The sequence below is a fragment of the Phocoena phocoena genome, chromosome 20, assembly GCF_963924675.1.
Source record: "Phocoena phocoena chromosome 20, mPhoPho1.1, whole genome shotgun sequence".
NCBI lineage: Eukaryota > Metazoa > Chordata > Mammalia > Artiodactyla > Phocoenidae > Phocoena > Phocoena phocoena.
The window spans coordinates 14960856-14985109 of record NC_089238.1 but is presented as its reverse complement, the minus strand read 5'-3'; the positions used below and the strand labels follow the sequence as shown (position 1 = coordinate 14985109).

General features: G+C 37.8%; 1 protein-coding gene across 1 annotated transcript in view; it reads left to right on the top strand.

Annotated features, from left to right (window-relative positions):
- ZNF850 (zinc finger protein 850) overlaps window positions 1–24254 on the top strand; it is a 127203-nt gene that overhangs the window by 54120 nt on the left and 48829 nt on the right. The window contains 2 exon segments of the mRNA XM_065899371.1: window positions 8584–8618; window positions 17366–18482. Of these exon segments, the coding sequence (XP_065755443.1) occupies window positions 8584–8618; window positions 17366–18482 (1152 nt within the window).

Sequence of the window (24254 nt, the reverse complement as noted above, 5' to 3'; positions counted from 1 at the left end):
GTGAGCTATGGCCGCTGAGCCTGCGCATCCGGAGCCTGTGCTCTGCAGCGGGTGAGGCCACAACAGTGAGAGGCCCGCGTACCGCAAAAACAAACAAAACAAAAAAAAACAAAAAAAAAAACGAGGTTTAATATCTTTAGGTAATTTGATGTGTTATTTCTATGTTTTAGTGAGTCATACCTCCTCATGTTTCTCTCACTGGGACAAGAGATTCTGGGTTTCAGGGGCAAGAGCTAGAGGTGAAAGAGAGCTGACTTTGTGGTTAGAAAAATAAGGATTTCAAATGCAGCTTTGCTACTTATTAGCTGAATTTCTGCAAGTGATTTCACTTCTTTTAGTGTGAATTTTCGGATCCATTGCATAGATAGGATAATTATGATACTACATAGCAATCCTGCAGATACAATTAACATATAAAATACCTATCATATAGAAGTCCTTTTTTTCTCTTCTTTTTTTAATTGATGTATAATTGACATAGAACACTGTTTTAGTTTCAAGTGTACAACATAATGATTTGATATTTGCATATATTGCAAAATGATCACAGTAAATCTAGTTAACATCTGTAGACATACATGGTTACAATTTTCTTTTTCTTGTGATAAGAACTGCTCTCTTAGAAACTTTCAAATATGCAATACTATATTATATATATATATATATATATATAAACTATATCACCATGCTATACATTACAACCCATGACATTAATTTTAAAACTAGAAGTTTGTCCCTTTGCCCCCCCACTTCAACCGTATCACCCTCTCCACCCCTCCCATCCCCCCACCTCTGGAAGCTACTAATCTGTTCTTTGTATCTGTGAGCTTGGTTAGAGTTTGTGTTTTTTTAATTTTACGTATAAGCAAGATTATACAGTATTTGTTTTTCTGTGTCTGACTTATTCCGCTTAGCATGATGCACTCAAGGTCCGTCTGTGTTGCTGAAAATGGCAAAATTTTATTCTTTTTTTTTTTTCTTACCATAAATTTTACTGAAAAAGAAGAAAAAACTTAACAGGCCAAAGTAGAAGGGACTTTCCCCTTCTTGAAAAAGTTGCAATCTTGAAACCGCTTAGTATTCTTCCGCCTTGAAAAATAAGCCCGCCTGTCTCGCCCCAAGGTCACTCAGTGACCTCTGCAGAGACGGGTCAAGGAGCACGGCCGGTGACCCAAACTGCTGACCAGGGGACGGGCGGAGCTGGGACATGGGGGTGAGGCCTGAGGCTGGTGTTGATCCAGCGCGAGGGATAATCCCCTGGAGTCGAGGTGGGCTCCAGCCGGTGCCACTTGTGCCGCCCGGGTAGATGCTGGGGACAGAAGTATCCCTGGTGGATGCCTTCAACTCTGAAAATGGCCAGGGTATTTTGTCAAATTTCCCTTTATTCACTTATTTCTTGAATAAATAAAATCAAGGGGTGGGGGCAGAAGCGGCAATGCACACACCTCGCCCCCGCCCCTTCCGCCCGGCGGGAGACACGTCCCCGGCCGGCCTTCCTTCGCAGGGGGTCCAAATCCAACCGGCCGGTGGGCCAGGGCGTGCGCCCGCGAAGTCAGCCACCAACCCCAACCACACCAAACTTTTATTCTTTTTATGGCTGAATAATATTCCTGTGTGTGTGTGTTTCACATTTTCTTTATCAATTAATCCATCGATGGACATTTAGGTTGTTTCCATAATTTGGCTGTTGTAAATAATGTTGCAGTGAACATGGGGATGCATAAATCTTTTCAAATTAGTGTTTTCATTTTCTTCAGAAAATAGCTAGTAGTGCAATTGCTGGATCATATGGTAGGTCTATTTTTAATTTTTTGAGAAACCTCCATACTGTTTTCCATAATGGCTGTACCAATTTACATTCCTGCCAACAGTGCACAAAGGTTCCCTTTTCTCCACATTCTTGCCAACATTTGTTATTTCTTGTCTTTTTGATAATAGCCATTCTAACAGGTGTATGATGATATCTCATTGTGGTTTTGGTTTGCATTTCCCTGACAATTGTGATGTTGAGCATCTTTTCATGTACCTGTTGGCCATCTGTTATGACTTCTTTGGAAAAATGTCTATTTAGATCTGCCCATTTTTTAATCAAGATTTTTTTTTGCTATTGTATGGGTTCTTTATATATTTTGGAATTGATCCCTTATTAGATATATGATTTGCAAATATTTTCTCCTATTCAGTAGGTTGCCTTTTCATTTTGTTGATGATTCCTTTGCTGTGCAGAAGATTTTTAGTTTGATGTAGTCCCACTTGTTTATTTTTGCTTTTGTTGCCTTTACTTTTAGTGTCAAAAAATCATCACCAAGACCTATGTCTAGGCACTTACCTCCTGTGTTTTCTTCTAGGAGTTTTACGGTTTCAGGTCTTAAACATTCAAGTCTTTAATCCATTTTGAGTTCATTTTTGTGCATGGTATGAAATAGTGGTCCAGTTTCATTCTTTTGCATGTGGCTGTCTGGTTTTCCCAACACCATTTATTGAAGAGACTGTCCTTTTCCCACTGTATATTCTTGGCTCCTTTTTGTAAATTAATTGATCATGTACACATGGGTTTTATTTCTGGGCTCTCTATTCTGTTCCATTGACCTATATAGCTGTTTTTTTTTTGCAGGGGGGGCAATATCATATTGTTTTGATTACTGTAGCTTTGTAATATAGTTTGAAATCAGGAAGCATGATGCCTCCAGATTTTTTCTTCTTTCTCAAGATTGCTTTGGCTATTTGGGGCCTTTTGTGGTTCCATACAACTTTTAGGGTTGTTTGTTCTAGTTCTGTGGAATATTCCAGTGGAATTTTGATAGAGATTGCATTTAATCTGTAGATTGCTCTGGGCAGTATGGACATTTTAACAATATTAATTCTTCTAATTTATGAACATTGAATATCTTTCTATTTATTTGCGTCATCTTCAGTTTCTTTCATCAGTGTCTTATAATTTTCAGTGTACAGGTCTATTTAACCTCCTTGGTTAAATATATTCCTAGTTATTTTATTTTTTTGATGCAATTATAAATGGGATTGTTTTCTTAATTTCTCTTTCTTATAGTTCATTATTAGTAGATATAAATGCACCTGATTTTTGTAAATTGATTTTGTATCCTGCAACTTTACTGAATTCTTTTATTCTAACAGTTTTCCTGTGGGGTCCTTAGGATTTTCTATATATAATATAGAGATAGTTTTACTTCTTCCTTTCCAGTTTGGATGGCTTTTATTTCATTTTCTTGTGAAAAGTCTTGATAAATAGATATATGTTATTGTCTAACTGCTGACAACATGAATTCACACCTCTTCAGCCTAGGTTGTAAGAAACAGAATGACAGATGAAGTCATCCAGGAAAGCAATGTGGATGATTCTGATTGAAAATAGTTATGAACCCAGAGGATTCTGGAAGTTATTGTTCTGACTGCAGGCAGGCAGGGCTGCCAGTGCAGTAATTTCTCAGTGGTAACGGCTGCTAGCATTGGTCCTATGGATTTCTCTCTTTGTATCTGTTTAATTTAAGCAGGCTTGTGAGGTTTTGAAAGAGATTCTGGGTTAGATGATGTGGTCCCTTATCAGCCCTGAAATTTATAAGTAGGGATTAGATTTGTCCATACTTCCTCAAATTTCCGTGTGTGTCTGTGTGTGTGTGTGTGTGTGGTGGGGAGGTCCAGGGAGGGGAAAGAATATATTAAACTGAGTCGTTTTGAGAGTTCTGAGGCCTATCTCATGGCCCCCTTTTTCTCCCCCTAGCTCTGGCCTCTGTGAACTGTGCTTCTCCAGGCAAGTAAACCCCAAGGAGGACTGACCAGTTCTTGAATTTCTAAACCATGGCCCATGTAAGTTGCTGTTTCTTTCACCTTCTGGAAGTTAAGTTCCTATAAACTTTTCTTTATCCTGAAACTTCTTACTTATCAGAGCCCCATCTAAGGACCCATTTCCTCCAAATCCAGTGAGAGATGAGGCCAAATAAATAGTACAATACCCTCCTTGTGAGTCCTCTTTTTTCCAGTCATTGTTCATGTATTCATTGAACAAATCATTCAGCATCTGTTATATGTGCTCAGTCTTCTGCTAAAAGCTGCAGTGGAGCAGAAATGAAATCCCTTTAGGGAGACGTTTCACCATCTCTTTTGAGTAGTTGAGAGAGTATGGGCCCATTTGACTGCTCATGGGAAATCGCTAAATTTTTCCAAACTTGAGTTTTCCAAGTAGGTAAGATTTGCTGTTGGTTGACCTCAGCCTCAGTACATGGTGAGATCTCATGCTTTATGAGGCTTTTAGGACTAGGTAGGATTATGGTTGGGTCTTGCATGCAGGGAGCTCGAGTATCTTCTCTGGAAATCCTTAAGAGTTGTATACCATTTATATTGGAACTGGATGAGCTAGTCTAGAATGACATCTTTGTGATTCTGGATCACCAGTATCCAGAATCTACATCAGTATCCTCTAACTCAGGAATAATGAATGCATACAGTGAGGGATGGAAAATGATAGATAAGATCATGCAGATATCTATTGCATAGACTATTATACAACCAATTTTTTAAATTTCATAAAAGAATTTGTCATAAATGGGGAAATGTTTATGATCTGATTCAATGGTGAACTTGGAAGAAAGTTTTAATTGTATTCAGATCCTTTTCCAACATAGAGATATCATAGGAAAACTTTTTTTAAAAAATCTTGTTCTTTAAGGGGAAAGGGTGGAAGAACACATTTTTTGAGAATTTGTGAGGGAGACATACAACAGACAGAAGGCTTATACACAGTATTTCATTTAATTAGAAAACTGAAGGACTTCCCTGGTGGTCCAATGGGTAAGATTCCACGCTCCCAGTGCAAGGGGCCCGGGTTTGCGCCCTGGTCAGGGAACTAGGTCCCGCATGCATGCCGCAACTAAGAGTCCGCATGCTGCAACTAAGAAGTCTGCATACTGCAATTAAAGATCCTGCATGCCACAACTAAGACCTGGCACAGCATAAATAAATACATACATACGTAAATACATGCATACATACTGATTATTTTTTTCCCAGATGTGTTTGGATAGTTAAGATATGCTAGAGTATACAAGAGGCTGTATCTGTAGCAACAGGATCCTTCAGGAACATATAGGCATCCTGCTTCAAGCACACTCATTTCCTAACTACTGTGTTACGGGCTTCCAGCCCAAGCCTGTTTGCTTGCTCTATGATCCATTTCCTGCAGTATCTCTTCCACTTTTTTCTCCCATCTTAAAACAAATATTCTTTAATTTCAGTTTTATGGTTTGTCATTTCAGGGATCAGTGATGTTCAGTGATGTGTCCATAGATTTCTCTCAGGAGGAGTGGGACTACCTGGACTTGGAACAGAGGGATTTGTATAGAGATGTAATGTTGGAGAACTACAGCAACTTGGTCTCATTGGGTAAGGTTATCTGCCTCTAGAAATTTAGACTCTGTTCTCTGCAAAATTAGCTTTCTTCTCTAGAAATTTCAGGAATATCTTTCAAGAAACTATCTAAATTTCTGCTCCCTGTTCTCAAGGGAATGGTTTGAGCTCTTTTTGTTGGGAAGTGAGCACCTTCACTAAGCGTATTCATCTTGCCCATCCTTATGTGGTCTTCAGGTCTTCCTTAATGATGAAAGGACTGGGTTTGAAATCTGGGTGATTTACAACCTTACCAGTGTCAAAGAAAGCAGGCTTCACTTTGTATCTGAACTCAGAATTGCTATAGGTGTTTTGTTATTTGTTGGTATACCTATAAGGAAAATAGCTAGACCTTATATCTTGGTTTTTCTCTGACTCTCAAATGAACACATAATTTTTTTAGTGGTAAGTGGTATCAACCGGATTTATTTACAGTTCAAGAGAACTCATGTCTTATATTCATAAACAAACATATTCACTCCAACCTACTTTTATGATTAAAAGTAAAAAATCCAAGAACTTTGCATGTAACACTGTATGAATATCCTAAGAAAAAACAGTAAATGCCTCAGGAAACTTCTTATTTTCCTCTCATTAAAATAGCAATTATATGATACAGCCACTATGGAGAACAGTATGGAGGTTCCTTAAAAAACTAAAAATAGAACTACCATATGACCCAGCAATCCCACTACTGGGCATATACCCTGAGAAATCCATAATTCAAAAAGAGTCATGTACCACAATGTTCATTGCAGCACTATTTGCAATAGCCCGGAGATGGAAACAACCTAAGTGTCCATCGCCAGATGAATGGATAAAGAAGATGTGGCACATATATACAATGGAATATTACTCAGCCATAAAATGAAATGAAATTGAGTTATTTGTAGTGAAGTGGATGGACTTAGAGTCTGTCATACAGGGTAAGTCAGAAAGAGAAAAACAAATACCGTATGCTAACACATATATATGGCATCTAAAAAAAAAGGTTCTCATGAATCCAGGGGCAGGACAGGGATAAAGATGCAGACATAGAGAATGGACTTGAGGACACAGGGAGGGGGAAGGGTAATCTGGGACGAAGTGAGAGAGTGGCATGGACATATATACACTACCAAATGTAAATTAGATAGCTAGTGGGAAATAGCTGCATAGCATAGGGAGATCAGCTCCGTGCTTTGTGACCACCTAGAGGGGTGGGATAGGGAGGGTGGGAGGGAGACCCAAGAGGGAGGGGATGTGGGGATACAAGTATACGTATAGCTGATTCACTTTGTTATACAGCAGAAACTAACACAACAATGTAAAACAATTATACTCCAATAAAGATGTTAAAAAAAGCAATTATAGGGGCTTCCCTGGTGGCGCAGTGGTTGAGAGTCCGCCTGCCAATGCAGGGGACGCGGGTTCGTGCCCCGGTCCGGGAGGATCCCACATGTGGAGCGGCTGGGCCGCTGAGTCTGTGCGTCCAGAGTCTGCGCGTCTGGAGCCTACGCGTCCGGAGCCTGTGCTCTGCAATGGGAGAGGCCACAACAGTGAGAGGCCCGCATAACGCAAAAAAAAAAAAGCAATTGTAATAAATAATAGCTAATAAAATATATGTAGCACTTAGTGTTTATTCTAGGCAATGTTTAGATATGGATATATATTAATATAACCTGCACAACAATCATGTACGATAGGTACTATAATTATCCCTATTTTATAGGTGAGGAAAATAAAGCAGAGTGGTAACTTGTCCAAGGTCACACTACTGGGTTATGGCAAAGGCAAAATTTGAACCCAGACGTCTGTCAACCATTATTGCTCTCAAGAAAAGGAGTACTTTTGTGAATATAAATGAAAATAAGACCTTTTCCTTTCCTCTGCAATCTCCATTTCTTATGTAATATTAACATGATGTTTTTTAATCACCTCACTTTTCTTTGTTCTAAAGTCTTTATCAATTACCATTTGACCTATAGTTTATTAAAAATTTAACCAAAACTGAATCAAAGTAATTGTGAATTTATTTTTTATTTCCACATTACCTTACATTTCTTTTCTTCTGTCCAGGATGCTTTGTTTCTAAACCAGATGTGATTTCCTTATTGGAGCAAGGAAAAGAGCCCTGGAAAGTAGTGAGGAAAGGAAGAAGACGATATCCAGGTAAGTGAGGGCCAATAGAGTAGGGGAAACCATCACCAGAGAAAACTTCCCTGCTAGTTAAGGAAGAGGCACACCCTTCTGATGTTGTTTTGAAAACCCACTTTGAAAGACCATGGCCTAAGGAGAAAAGGTCTGAGACCCTGGGAGCAAATTAAGGACTTAGCTGGGGTTACTCATAGTACTACTGTATCCTATTTACCACTCTCCTTTTTTCATTGTTGTTGTTATCTCTAATTTTCCTCCCCTTTGAAGGGGGCATAAGGTATGGAAAGGTGCTCTCTGTTCCCAATATTATTCTATCTATATTTTGATTTCTTCTTTTGATTTCTTCTTTTGCATGTATAGATAGATAGGCAGACAGATAGATAGATCGATCGACCAACTGGGCTCTGAGCCGGGCACTATGCTGGACACCATCAATACAGTGGTAAATAAAACCACTAGAATCCCTGTCCCTATGAGGATTTACCCTGATTTACAGAAACATAGTAAGTAAATAGAAAATATAATGTTAGGTAATAAGGGAGTACTATGAATAAAGGTAAGCACAGTAAGGGAATAGAGAATGGGATGGGATGGGAAAACTGTTTTAGTTATGGTCAGGAAAGCCTTTCTTCCCTAACTTTTCTCATAAAATTAAAAATGGGAAATAGAAGACTATGGAGATGAGTGTTCTTGACGTGGTAATAATATCATACGTTTTATCAGCAACTGAAGTTTCATGTGAATTACTCTAGAAGATAGATCCTTAGTTTACAGAATATCATTTTTATTTACCTTTTTCCATGTATGTATATATCTACCTTCACATCAGGAAGAAACATGAATGTAATAGACTATATGGAAAATGATCCCTTGGTTTAGCTTCTACCTCTGTGCTATTTTCATCTCTCTTTGGACCTTTTGTTAAAGAAAGATCCTTAAAACTCTTGATACAGAGATATATGTTGTCACTTTATATTTTGCTCTGTGTTATATTCAGGTCTGACAGAGGAGACTCATTTTAGGCTAAAAGTTCTTTTGTAACACCAGAGCCATTTCAGTGCCCATACTGTTTATAAGGTTATATCTTCTGATTCACTTTCTACCAAAGGAAAGAAAAGTATGCTGTTTTTCCCAACCCTAGCTTATTTTCTATCATCTGATTAAATGATATTTACAACTGTTAATACTACAAAAATAATGAAATACAGTGGCTCCAAGTGAATAAGATAATATCAGTTTAGTCAGGAAATATTTAGCCAAAATAACAACTGTTGATTCAAAGTTAGACATCTTAAACAAGGTCATTATTTTTTCCTTTCCTTTTCTTTCTTTGTTTCTTTCTTCTTTTTAGTTAAGTTTTATTGAAGTATAAATGCATATAGAAAAGTGGACAAATGAAGGAAGGTATTTTGAGGAGACGGTATTTGAGGAGAGATGTGAAGTAAGGGCTCAAGCCATTTGACTCTAGAGGAAGAGCATTCTGAGCAGATAGAAAAGGCCTAAGGAAGAAGTTAGCTTTGCATGTTTGAAAGCCATCATGGCTAGAACATGGGGGAGAGGAAGGTAAAGTAATAAGAGATGAGATCAGAGTTAGTCAAGGGCCATATAATATAATCATTAAGAGAAATTGGAAGCTATAGTCTGCTTTCTGTTTTAAAATGATCCCTCTGGTCAAGTGCAAAAGTAGGAAGGACCAGTGTGGAAGCAGTTTCAGTTCAGACTGGAAGTAATGGTGGTTTGGATAAAGCTGGCAGCCATAGGAGGTAGTAAGAAGCTGTTAGACTCAGGTTATGTATGAAGGGAGTCCCAAAAGAACATGCTGATGGACTTATAAATGCGGTAAGTAAGAAAGACATATCAAAGGAGGAGATAAGGGTGTTAGCTTGAAAAGCTAGGTGAATGGAAGCACAATTTACTGAGGTAGGGAAGATAGGAAGAGCAGGTTGGTAGGTAGACGTTGAGAGTTTCTGTTTTGGATATTTTAAGTTTGAATTGTCTTTTATTTTTCCAGTTTTAGATGCTGAGTAGGCAGCTGAATATGTATATACACATGGAGCTCAGGGAGAGGTTACAGCCTGATGTCCATCTGGGTGTCTTCACTTTATGGTTAAAATTGAAATCCATGGGTCTGAATGTGTTCATCTAAGGAACACATGCAGGTAGAAGAAAGCAGATAAAGAGAAGCGGCCTAAAGACTGATTCATGGGATACTCCCCTATTCAGACGTTAGAAAGAGGGGGCCGCAAAGGACATGCAGAAGGAGCAGCCACTGATAAAAACAAAAGAAAATGTTTCAAAATGGAAGGAGTAGAGAATGAGGATGAGAATTGACCCCAGATTCTGGCAAGATGGAGAATGCTGGTGACCTTGTCAAGAGTGATTTTAGTGGAGTCAGGGTGAAAACCTGATTGGAGTGACTTAATAAGAGTAGGTAGGGCTTCCCTGGTGGCGCAGTGGTTGAGAGTCCGCCTGCCGATGCAGGGGACACGGGTTCGTGCCCCGGTCTGGGAAGATCCCACATGCCGCGGAGCAGCTAGGCCCGTGAGCCACGGCCGCTGAGCCTGCGCGTCCGGAGCCTGTGCTCCGCAACGGGAGAGGCCACAACAGTGAGAGGCCCGCGTACCGCAAAAAAAAAAAGAGTAGGTAAGGCAGTGATGAGATGGGTGTAAGACAACTCTGGAAGATGTATGTATGAAGGGAAGCTGGGAAATGGAGTTGGTAGTTACACTGGGGATTTGGGTTATAAGCAGTGTAGTTTATGGTGTGCAATTATAGACCATGTTTGTGTGCCCATGGGAATGATTCTGTAGGTGGGGGAAATTGATGCAGTAGAGAGAGCATAAATTTGGAAGCAGTGTCCTTGAGGTGGGAGTGGAGGAAGGGGATAGGATCCAGGGAACAAGAGAGAATTAAAGGGAAAACAATGTAGTTATGAATGCAAGTAAGTTGGTCTGGGTAGCGGAGAGAGGACAGCATATTCTTCTATTGTTATTTCCTCAGTGAAATCAGAAAGATGATCATGAATAGAATGAGGATTATTCAATGGTAGCATTCACTATGGCCTTATTCAGGATGTGACTAAAATCGATACTTCAGAAGTACAGTTCCTCGGATGTTAGGTTTTATTATTTTCAGATCTTTGTACTCTGTCCACAGTGTTGAAATGCAAATAGGATTACCTTGGAACCAAATCTTCTATATCCTAGTCTTGTATCAACAAAGCAAGGTGGTTAATAATAAAATGCCTAAACAGACTAAGTACTAAGTTCAGGTAATTTATGTGACATTTTCCATTTAATTGAAGCTGGTTCTCTGAAACGGGGGAATCACATTTGTGATTTTTTATATTCATATATTTTTAACTGATCAAAGAAAGGGCTTATATTTTTCTATATTCTCATCAGCATTGTGTAATAGAATAGAAATTCTTTGGTCTAACAGAATTGGGACTGGTATTTGGTTTGTTTATTCATAAAAAAGGGTTAGATATTTTATGTACATACCATAGAAGTAATATTTTTACTCTCAACATTAAAATGTAGCTCTTTGTCAATACTTTTGACGTGTCTAAGGCTTTCTTTCCATTGTGTCTCTTATTTAATTTTTCATCTAAACCACACATACAATTTATAGTCTATTACTATTTCTAGTTAAAAATTTTTTAGGTAGAACAAGAACCAAATTTGCAACAAGTACAGAACACTTCTTGATTATTATGTTTTCCCCATCTTTTACTGTTGTCCCTCCCACACTTAGTTTTTTTTTTTGTTTTTTTTTTTCCACACTTAGCTTTTGTTAGCCATGTTTTGTTTTTTGTTTTTCTGGCTGTGCTATGTGGCATGCAGGATCTTTGTTCCCCGACCAGGAATTAAATCTGTACTCCCTGCATTGTGAGCACGGAGTCTTAACCAGTGGACCGCCAGGGATGTCCCTGTTAGCCATGATTTTTAACAATGTATTTACAACCAGTTTTTCTAAAGTATTCAATTTCATTTTCATAGAACCAATCTCTTCTCATAGTTACTTATAAGTTTACATATTGTTTAATTAAATTGGGTACTTTCAGGAAAATGTGAAACTGGCCTAAACTTGTTTGGAACAAACACAGTTAACTCTTGTGAGATAGGAGTGCTTTGTCAACTGGGCCTGTGGAGGGGGCCATATCCCCTGGACGTGACCAGCCACTGGCCTGTCTCTCATGCCCTAGCCCGCATATCTGTTGCCTACTCTGCAGGCAGACAGCAGAAGTTGCTATCTGGCCCAGGGGTGATAATCTGCAGGATTCGATATACCTGGCTACTTTGAATACAGAATTTGCCCTGTTGTTTGCCATTGTCTCCATACCTGCTCAGCTTCTCAGTATGAATACCCTTGATAGACTGCTGTCCCCTTGTGCAGAGTAATCTCCCTCTTGTGATTTCATGTGTGATATCTTTAGAAAATCTAATGCCAGATGCTTCATGAGTGTTTCAGTGTTTTCTTCATAAAGGTTATATATATATTTTAAGTTTGCTCTTGAAACTGTTGTGACTGGAATCTTTTTTTTCTCCATCATATTTTATTATTAAATGTATGTATAAAGGCTATTAGTTTTTGTTTTTATATCCTCCTACCTTATTAAATTCTGTTATTTATATTATTTAAACCTCTTAAGTTTTCCAATTATGAATTATCATCTGAAAATACAGTTTTATCTCTTCTTTTAAATTCTTAAGACTACCGCTCATTTTTTTCTGATATTTAAGTGTCTTGACTAATAACTCCAAAGCTGTCTTTTTGTTAAGGTATTATATATTTTATCATTTTAGGGAGGTAATTATTCCTCCTTTATTGAGCTGTTTTGAAAAATCAGGTATGTTTCCCTTTTTTAGTTGCCTTTTCAGCATCTATGGAGTTGATCATGTGAAATAAAAAAGAATATTGGGACTTCCCTGGTGGTGCAGTGGTTAAGACTCCAAGCTCCCAATGCAGGGGTCCCAGGTTCGATTCCTGGTTTGGGAACTAGATCCCGCATTCATGCCACAACTAAGAGTTCACATGCCTCAAGTAAGGAGCCAGTGAGCCACAACTAAGACCCAGCACAGCCAAATAAATATTTTTAAAAATATATTTATTTGGCTGTACCAGGTCTTAGTTGCAGCATGCAGGATCTTCGTTGACATGTGCAGGATCTTTAGTTGCGGCATGTGGGATCTAGTTCCTTGACCAGGGATAGAATCTGGACCCCCTGCATAAGAAGCACAGAGTCTTAGCCACTGGACCACCAGGGAAGTCCCCGATCATGTGATTTTTATTTTTCCCTTTCCTCAGCTGTATTAAATGAGTTGAATTATCTTAATAGATTTCCCCATACTGGACCTCTTTAACATTCTTTGAATAAACAACACTGGGTCTTTTGACACACTGTTTTATTAGATGCTTAGAATTTTTACATCAGTTTTCAGAAAACTGGTGTGTAGTTTTCTTTTTATGAACAGGATTTAGTATGATATTATTACATCATGAAAATAGTTTGGAAGTCCTCCTTTTTCCTAGTTCTCAGTCTAAACAGAATTTGTATGGCCTGTTCTTTAAAGCTTTAATAACATTTTTAAGCTTTTTCCTTGAAGAAGGAGATGGTAAGTCTGACTACAATCTCTGTTTGCTTTATGGAAATTAATCTGTTGAAACATTGTATCTCTTTTGTGGTCAGTTTTGGTAAATTATATTTTCTTATAAAATTATTCATTTTAGCTGTGTTTTAAAACTTACTGGCAAAGTAATCTTTCTTCCAACTATGTTCTGTATTTAATCATGATTATTTTCACTTTGCCATTTTTAAATTTCCACGTCTGTGCGTTCTTGCTATTTTTATTTATTTATTTATTTATTGCTATTTTTATTATACTAACTAATGGTTATCTGTTTTGCTGATTCATTTATAAAAAAAGAATCTGGTTTTACTTTGTGTGTTAGTTCTTTTTTTCTGTTTTCTAACTATTTTAATTCTGCTTTTATATAGTTAATTTCTTTTTTCTGCTTTGCTTCAGCTTGCTTTTCTAATATTTTTGAGTGGGATTTTTAGTTAATTTTTTTTTCATTTTTTTGCTGTATGTATTAAGATATTTTTTAAAATAAATTTATTTATTTATTTATTTTTGACTGCATTGGATCTTCATTGCTGTGCACAGGCTTTCTCTAGTTGCGGTGAGAGGGGGCTACTCTTAATTGCGGTGCACAGGCTTCTCATTGCAGTGGCTTCTCTTGTTAAAGAGCACGGGCTCTAGGCATGCAGGCTTCAGTAGTTGTGGCTCTCAGGCTCCAGAGTGCAGGCTCAGTAGTTGTGGCGCATGGGCTTATTTGCTCCGCGGCATGTGGGATCTTCCCGGACCAGGGATCGATCTCGTGTCCCCTGCATTGGCACGTGGATTCTTAACCACTGCGCCACCAGGGAAGTCCTATGTATTTAAGTTTTTGAATTCTCTTCTACGCACTGTGGTTATAGTTTTACAGGTAATTTAATGTAGTTTTTTTTATTGTTACTATTGTTTTTTTTAAACAAATACCATTTGGGATCTTATTTCTCTATTGATCTAAGAGTTATTTAACATAGACTTCTAAAATTCCAAGTAGATTTACTTTTTTGTTGTTATTATTAATTTCCAGTTTTAGTAGAACCTATATGATTTCAGTTTTCTTATACAGACTATATTATAATACTTGAAAACATCATCATTTTTCTCTCTCATACACAGCTCATTCAGCACTTAAATTCCCCTCTGGCTGTTTCTCCTCCTGGCTTACCATCCTCTGGTTTACATCTATCATGACCTTTGTTAGCAAGTTCTTCACACTCAAGTTACTGCAAAACCCTTTGACCCTATTAGTGAGTTACTTACAAATTACGTCTTTTTTTTTTTTTGCTAAAGATTTCATAAACTTCAATAAGGTATAAACATGTTTTCCTGTCTGAAAGTCACATTTCTAGGAAATAAGGAATGGTCTTGCCTCTGAGGGGACAGAAGGGAGGAGACCAGAAAAAGGGGATGAAGGAACAAAACCCACTGAGCATTTGCAAAATGGATGAGTAGTAGAATAAGCTTAAAGGGAGCTGAAGTACGTAAGTTTCTCAGTGTCTTTGTTGTGATGTGGAGACAAAGAGCAACCCATAGCTATGTGAAGGAGGGAATGGCAATGTAGAGAATACTGCATAAATAAGGGTATAAACAATGGAAGGATGTACAGGAAAATACAACCACCATTTTTCATTTATATAGTCAGCTGGGCTAGCTTAAATGAATAAAGGAGATATTTAATCATTGTAGTAAGATGTGAGAGGTTAGAGGCCGAGAAATATATTCAGAATAAATATATAAGTATAGGAATTAAATGAGTGAAATCTATTTTGTGCTCTGGATTTATTATTGAATAGAGAGTAAAGCAGGGATTGTTTCTGCCCTTAATGAGGTTTAGGGGTAAGAAAATAAGCAGAATAACAATTGGAAAAATTAATAAATAGATAATTTCAACATAGCTCTATGTTGTATGTAATATATGTATAATAACTATGCAGATATACAGTTAACCCTTGAACAACACAGGGTTTAGGGTGTTGCCCCCCCAGCATATGCAAAAATCCACATATAACTTTTAAAAATATATTTATTTATTTTATTTATTTATTTTATTTCTATTTTGTTGGCTCCATTGGGTCTTCTTTGTGGCATGCGGGCTTCTCTCTAGCTGTGGCATGGGGGTTTTCTCTCTCTAGTTGTGACGCGCGGGCTCCAGAGCACGTGGGCTCTGTAGTTTGTGGCATGCAGGCTCTCTTTTTGAGGTGTATGAGCTCAGTTGTTGTGGCACATGGGCTTAGTTGCCACGTGGCATGTGGGACCTTAGTTCCCTGACCAGGGATTGAACCTGTGTCCCCTGCGTTGAAAGGCAGATTCTTTACCACTGGACCACCAAGGAAGTCCCCACATATAACTTTTGACTCCCCCAACACTTAGCTACTTATTAGCCTATTGTTGACCCGGAAGCCTTACCAATAACATAAATAGTCGATTAACACATATGTTATATATATTATATACTGTATTCTTATAATAAAGTTAGCTAGAGAAAAGAAAATGTTATTAAGAAAATCACAGGGAAGAGAAAATACATTTACAGTACTGTACTGTATTTATTGATACCATAAGTTTATGTTGTCTGTTTATAAGATAAATTTTCTGTCAGTACCTACATCAGTATTGTCCTATATGATAAACACATTACATATTATATGTATTACTAACACTGGACATCAGAAATGAAAAGATAATGTGAAAAAATTTTATATTTATTTACAGATATAATGACTTATGCATTGGTAATGAAGAAGCAGCAATATGATTGCTTTACGGTAACCTAGTGTAATCGATATGAATGCTTCACGGTAGCCTAGCCTATACAGTAATGAGTGAATCAGCATAAAACTTTTATGGTATACAATATTACAGTCACATATATAAAACAGTATTGGAAACATTGTTACATGTTTTTAAAAACCATTTACCTGTGATGATAGGCTGATATGCAGTTTATCCAGTCACAAGAGACAGAAGCACACTATATAGTAATGTAATTCTTTGAAAGCAAAGTTGTAAAACAGTAAGAAAGCTAACACGTTATTAATTTTATACTAAATATCACTCATCTTCTGCCTATGTAAGAAGCACACTATATAGTAATGTAATTCTTTGAAAGCAAGTTGTAAAACAGTAAGAAAGCTAACACGTTATTAATTTTATACTAAATATCACTCATCTTCTGCCTATGTAAGGATAGGTTATCCACTTCAATACAAGTCTTGCACACAATGTTCTACACATATACGTTTGTATATTTATTGAAAAAAGTCCATGTATAGTGGATCTGCACAGTTCAAACCCGTGTTATTCAAGGGTCAACTGTATAGTAAACACATAGCTTTAAGTACTGTCAGTAGATTCAGCTGTAGAGTAAGTAACTTAATCTAAGACCTCAGAGTGAGAAGGAGCCAGCCATGCAAAGAGCCCAAACAGAAGATTTGTGGGGAAATAGAGCAGACTGAAAAGTCCAATGGAAGTAAGTGGGAACATGTTCTAAGATCTGAAAAGAGGCCTCTCCAAGTAGCAGTAAAGAGAACAGTGGTTTGAGATGATGCGTTATAGGTAAGCAGAGGCCTTTTAACAAGTTTGATTTTATTCTAAGAATAAAGAGAAATTGTTGAAAGAATTTAAGCATGAATTCCCAACCTTTCATTTCCATCAAAATCATCGTATGGAGAATATTAAATATAGGACTGCCCAGGACTGTAGAATCTGATCCAAGTGGTTTAGGTGGTATCTAAATCATAGTATTTGTAACAAGCTCCCTTGTGATTCTGATTCACGTTTCAGTTTGAGAACCACTGACTTAAAATATTTACTTAGTCACTAATCTCATTTTCCTGCATGAACTCTCATTTTCCTGGGTTGCCTTTTGCTTTTTTTAATTATGTAACTATTTTTAGAATTTCATTGGGTAGTACTTTGGTTGTCTTTTACTTCTGCTGTAGAAATTTTACTTCTTTTAGAAAAAGAGAACTACATGTTTGCTCTCTTGTTTTCTTTCAGATTTGGAGACCAACTATGAGACCAAGAAATTATCTTCAGAAAATGACATTCATGAAATAAACTTATCCCAGTGGAAGGTAATGGAGAGAATTAAAAACCATGGCCTTAACAGACTCATTTTAAAAAATGATTGGGAGTCCAAAAGAAAATTTGAAGGACAAGAGGAATATTTCAATCAAGTGAAAATTACATCTCAAAAAGTGTCCTCTTACCAAAAACACTCATCTTTTTCTTCACATCAGAGAATTCATTTTGTCGAGAAACCCTATGAATGTAAGGAATGTGGGAAGGCCTTTAGAGTACGCCAACAACTTACCTTTCATCACAGAATTCATACTGGTGAGAAACCTTATGAATGTAAGGAGTGTGGGATGGCCTTTAGACAGACGGCACATCTTACTCGACATCAGAGACTTCATTCCGGTGAAAAACTCTATGAATGTAAGGAATGTGGAGAATCTTTCATATGTGGCCCAGACCTTAGAGTACATCAAAAAATTCATATTGGTGAGAAACCCTATGAATGTAAAGAATGTGGGAAAGCCTTCAGAGTTCGTGGACAACTTACTCTACATCAGAGGATTCATACTGGTGAGAAACCCTATGTATGTACAGAATGTGGGAAGGCCTTTAGACAGTATGCACACCTTACTCGACATCAGAAGCTTAATATTGCTGACAAACTCTATGAATGTAAAGAATGTGGGAAGGCCTTTTTGTGTGGCTCTGGCCTTAGGGTACATCACAAACTTCATACTGGTGAGAAACCCTATGAATGTAAAGAATGTGGGAAGGCCTTTAGAGTACGACAGCAACTGACACTCCACCAGAGAATTCATACTGGTGAGAAACCCTATGAATGTAAGGAATGTGGAAAGACTTTTAGTCGTGGTTATCATCTTATTCTACATCACAGAATTCATACTGGTGAGAAACCTTATGAATGTAAGGAATGCTGGAAGGCCTTTAGTCGTTACTCACAACTTATTTCACACCAGAGTATTCATATTGGTGTTAAACCCTATGACTGTAAGGAATGCGGTAAGGCCTTTAGACTACTCTCACAACTTACACAACATCAGAGTATTCATATTGGTGAGAAACCGTATAAATGTAAGGAATGCGGGAAGGCCTTTAGATTGCGCCAAAAACTTACTCTACATCAGAGCATTCATACTGGTGAAAAACCCTTTGAATGTAAGGAATGTAGGAAGGCCTTTAGGCTTAATTCATCTCTTATTCAGCATCTGAGAATTCATTCTGGTGAGAAACCCTATGAATGTAAGGAATGTAAGAAGGCCTTTAGACAACATTCACACCTTACCCATCATCTGAAAATTCATAATTTAAAAATATAAGAAAGACTTTTTAGTCTATGAATGTAGTAATTAGTTCCTTTTGCTTCCTCCATGCACCTGACTTAGCATAACGGGGTTTCTATCATTATAAAGAATGTGTTAATTTAATATATTCCACCATCACTCAGACCTGAGAATCTTCACATTCATTCTAGAAACTAATCCTATTAATATAACAAATGTGGGAAAGACACTTATCATCATTTCTAGCCCATCACTTTCCTACCTGTGTTATATTGAACAGGATGTTTAACTGCTTGATGCTATAAGTTCTTGATTTATAAAATTATAATACTGTGGCAGAATAAAGATTACTGCAGATTCTTTGGTACTCCACCCATCAAGATGTGGAATCCACATCCTTTTCCCTTTGAATCTGGGCAGACTGTCACTACCTTGATCAGTAGAATAGCCGAAGTACTGCTGTGCTAGTTTCTGGACCCAGACTTTACTGGTAGATTTTGCCTCATCTCTTGGAATACTCTCTCAAGTTCAGACCTGAACTGTTATGTTAAAAAGTCTGGCTACCCTGCTGAAGAGACCACATGGAAAGGCCCTGAGACTACCTAGAGAAGGAGAGGCGCTCTGCTGTGCCCAGTCTTCCAGATTGCCCATGAAAACACCAGACATCTGAGTGAAATAGTTTTGGATCCTCCAAACCAGCCATCAACTCAATGCCAGTGAATAACCTCAGTTGATGCCATATAGAACAGAAAAATCCACCAACTGAGCCCCTGCCCAAATTCTTGACCCACAAAATCATGAGATACAATTAAATGGTTGTTATTTTAAGCTACTAACTATTGTTTTACTATTATCATCATTAATATTGCTCTCTTGAAAATCCATATGAGTGACTATGGGCACATTGAATATGGAAATGCCTTCCACCAACACTCATCCATTATTGAATGTCAGATAACTTACTCTTGTTAAAATAGTGAAAGTGAGAAATCCTTTTTCAATTTTTTCATAAAAAAGAATATATTCTACAATCTATACTCTCTGGCCTCTGTATAAATTTGATTTAAAATTAACAGAGGATGGATGGACCTAGAGATTGTCATACTAAGTGAAGTAAGTCAGACAGAGTAAGACAAATATTGTATCACTTGTATGTGGAAACTAAAAATAGTACCAATGAACTTATATACAAAACAAAAACAGGCTCACAAACATAGAAAACAAACATGGTTATCAAAGGGGAAGTGGGGGGGATAAATTAAATTAGGAGTATGAAATTAACAGATAACATACTACCATATATAACATAGATAAACAATAAGGATTTACTGTATAGCATTGGGCACTATATTCAATATCTTGTAATAACCTATAATGGAAAATAATTTTTTAAAAGAATATATGTATATATATTCACTGTATGTATGAATATATATATATACGCCATATGTTTGTATATACATATACATGTGTATATGTAACCAAATCACTGTGCTGTACACCTAAAACTAACACAATACTGTAAATCAACTATACTTCAGTTAAGTAAATAAAATTAACAAAGAATAAGATAAAAAGAAACTATTTGGAAATTAAAAATCACCTATATTATAAGTCCAGAATCAATTTTTAAAAATCCATTGTAGACTTTTAAAAAAAATGCTCAAATTGTCCTATATTTGGCCAGTGGGAATCCCCTCAGTTTGGATCCTGTGTCCTTTTATCATGATTACTGTAGCCTGTGATAGCTTCTTTTTTTTCTAACAAGATGCATTGGTCAGCTACAGAGCACATTAGGGCATTTATTAATAAATAAAGGGGGAAAATGGAGCATTTATCCTGCCTTTCCTCTATGAACTATATTTCAAGACAACCAAAAGTTGGTGAAGGAAAGTTCTTTATTATTAGAGAATTCTAGCTAATAAAGGTCAAAGGAATGATAGAATCCAAAAAATGACACTTTTTTTTATGAAATAATGGATCTTGATGGTATCAGTGGATGTGAAAACCATTAGGTGAGAGATTATTCGAAGGTTTTAAAGGACAGGGCAGAATGACAACCCGCTAACCTATAGTAACATCTCTAAATTAAATCAGCAAGGCTGTGTGCTTCTTGATGTAATGCAATGGATGTGTACTACCTGTGGAGTATTCTTGTCCAAAATATTGATTCAGAAGTGTAATTTAGAGCTTCCCTGGTGGAGCAGTGGTTCAGAGTCCGCCTGCCAATGCAGGGGGCACAGGTTCGTGCCCCGGTCTGGGAGGATCCCACATGCTGTGGACCGCTGGGCCCGTGAGCCATGGCTGCTGAGCCTGTGCGTCCGGAGCCTGTGCTCCACAACGGGAAAGGCCACAACAGTGAGAGGTCCGCGTACCACAAAAAAAAAAAAAAAGTGTGGGGCTTCCCTGGTGGCACAGTGGTTGAGAGTCTGCCTGCCGATGCAGGGGACACGGGTTCGTGCCCCGGTCCGGGAAGATCCCACATGCCTCAAAGCGGCTGAGCCTGCGCGTCTGGAGCCTGTGCTCCGCAACGGGAGAGGCCACAACAGTGAGAGGCCCACGTACAGCAAAAAAAAAAAAAAAAAAAGTGTAATTTAGTCTCTAAACATACCAGTTTACAGGAAACTTGGGAAATAAATGAACAAATTCATGACACAAAGAAGCAAACAGCCAAATCCAGAATGTGGGAAATTCCACAAAATAGAACGCTTAGTTTCTTTTTTTTTTTTTAAGGCCTAGTTTCTTAACCAATATATGTTAAGTTAATAAAAACAGAATTTTACAAATTAAAAGAGACTTGAGACATATTAATTAAATACAGTGTATGGAATGTATTGAGATGCTTGTGTTAAAATGTACCCAGGATTTGCTTTAATCAGGTATGGTAAGTCACGAAGACATGGAAATGATTATCATGAAGGAAGACACTTATACGCGGAGATTTCTGCAAACAGGAGGAACTGAGTATATGTAGGAGAACATGGAAGGAGCACCTAGTCCTGTTAGGAGGCAGAAGGCGGAAGAGGGCAGAACATGACTCAGAACCTTTACTGGAGTTTTCCCAGGAAAGAATGGGTGACGTGATGCCAGGTAGGTACACTGAGCAAGTTTAAGACTGGGTAGATTGAATAATTTTGTGGGCTCTGAGCTCCAGTGGTGGTCCTCAGTTGTCCAGTACCTGGCCCTGGGGTGATTTAGGGCAGGAGAAATAATGGCTTGGTGTATGAGAGTTTGATAAAGGAGATGTTTGATAAAGGGGTGTGGACTTTGGATTGGTTGGCTTGTATATCAATGGCATGCTTGCCAAGAGGGTCATTTGTCAAGGAATTTGCTAGCCCTAGAAGCGGTAGTCTCTCCAAGATCAAGTCCCCAAATGCCAGAGCATCAAGAATACAGAAAATAAGAAAATACAGGCAATACAATCCTGATTTGGACAAATAAAAAAAAGACAACTTTTTACATTATTGTGAAAAAGTAAACCTGGAGTGGGTATTAAATTATATTAAATAATTATTATTCATTTGCTAGGCATGATGATGGCATGGGAGTGGGTGTGTGTATGTGTGTATAAATCCTTATGCATTAGAGAGCCATACTGAAGTATTCAAGGATGAAATTATATGTATGATTTGCTTTATAATACTAAAGAAAAAATGGGAAGGATAGATGAAACAAGATCAGAAAAATGCTGTAAATCGCTGAAGCCGGGTAATGGGTACATAGGGTTCACTGTGCTATTCTTACTACTTTGCATATATTTGAAAACTTCCATAATAAAGTTTTTGTCTAAGTGGAAAATCTGAAATTTTAGACTACTTAGTGATAAATGATAATTTGATCCCTACAGATAAAAATTTGTGGGAAGGGCTTCCCTGATGGCGCAGTGGTTAAGAATCCACCTGCCAATGCAGGGGACTCGGGTTCAAGCCCTGGTCCAGGAAGATCCCACATGCCGTGGAGCAACTAAGCCCATGCACCACAACTACTGAGCCTGTGCTCTAGAGCCCATGAGCCACAACTCCTGAAGCCTGGGCGCCTAGACCCTGTGCTCTGCAACAAGAGAAACCACCACAATGAGAAGCCCCCGCTCACCACAACTAGAGAAAGCCCGTGCATAGCAACAAAGACCCAATGCAGCCAAAAATAATTAAATAAATAAATTTTTTAAAAATTTGTGGGAAGCCACCAAAGCTCTACATTGTAGGAAATTAACAAACTTAATGCATTTAGAAAACCTGGATTGAGCAGTTAGTTCACGACTCTGTTACCACACATACCGTGCCTGTCACATAGCAGGCAGTTGACAAAAGTGTTGGGGGAAAAAAGCATTAACATAAGCCAGAAAACATGTTTTTTACACGGGCTCTCAGCAGTGAAAGCATGGAGTCCTAACCACTGGACTGCCAGGGAATTCCCAGAAAACATTTATTTAATTTATTTTCGGCTGCGTTTGGTCTTGTTGCTGTGCGCAGGCTTTTTCTAGTTGCGGCGAGTGAGGCCCACTCTGTTGTGGTGTGCGGGTCTCTTATTGCGGTGGCTTCTCTTGTTGTGGAGCATGGGCTCTAGGCGTGTGGGCTTCAATAGTTGTGGCTCGATGGTTCTAGAGTGCAGGCTCAGTAGTTGTGGCGCACGGGCTTCGTTGCTCCCTGGCATGTGGGATCTTCCCGGACCAGGGCTCAAACCCCTGTTTCCTGCATTGCCAGGCGGATTCTTAACCTCTGCGCCACCAGCGAAGCCCCATTTTTTTTTTTTTAATTAAGGTAAATAGCAGGAAGTAATTCATACAATAAAAGTAAAAGTACAATTTTAAAAAAGTAGAAGAAGGACTTCCCTGGTGGTACAGTGGTTAAGAATCCACCTGCCAGTGCAGGAGACACGGCTTCGAGCCCTGGTCTGAGAAGATCCCACATGCTGCAGAGCAACTAAGCCCAACTACTTAGCCACAACTACTGAGCCTGCACTCTAGAGCCCGCAAGCCGCAACTGCTGAAGCCTGCATACACAGAGCCTGTGCTCCGCAACAAGAGAAGCCACTACAATGAGAAGCCCACGCACTGCAACGAAGAGTGGCCCCTGCTCACTGCAACTAGAGAAAGCCCCCATGCAGCAACGAAGACCCAATGCAGCCAAAAATAAATTTAAAAATAAATTTTTTTTTAAAAAGTAAAAGATAGTTAATAAAGTAGTAGATTTTATCCAAGAATATTCTCTTTGAAAAGACCATTAATATAGAATCAGCAGTTATTATTGAAGGACAAAAGTTGATTCAATTACAGCTTTATGTATGGGAATGGTGAAATAGGTACATATATCAAAGAGATTTAAAAGTTTTTAAATTTATGTGTTACTATATACATATATTTCAGTATGTATAAAAATATTAAAAAAAATATAGAGAGAATGAGCTATCTAGAGAAACCAAAATGATCAAAGTTGACTCAAGAGACTATAGAAAGCCTGAACAATCTATAGATTTTATATTTTATTTTATATTTGAAACAATTTATAGATTTTATAATTTATAGTTTTATAATGTATGAGATCTGTAAACAAAGGAAATTTAAATGGAGTTATGTTCTTGTTTTTTAAAAACTAGAATCGATAGTTTTTCAGGCAATAAAATTTTAAAGAATAGATAACTTCTAACAAAATTTTGCAGGATCATTCTATGAGGCAGATATCCCAATAATAAAATTTTAGACGAGGGTAATCCCTAAAAAGCAAAATCTAGACCAGTATCATTTAAGATACATGCAGGCATTCCAAGTAAAGTTCAGTAA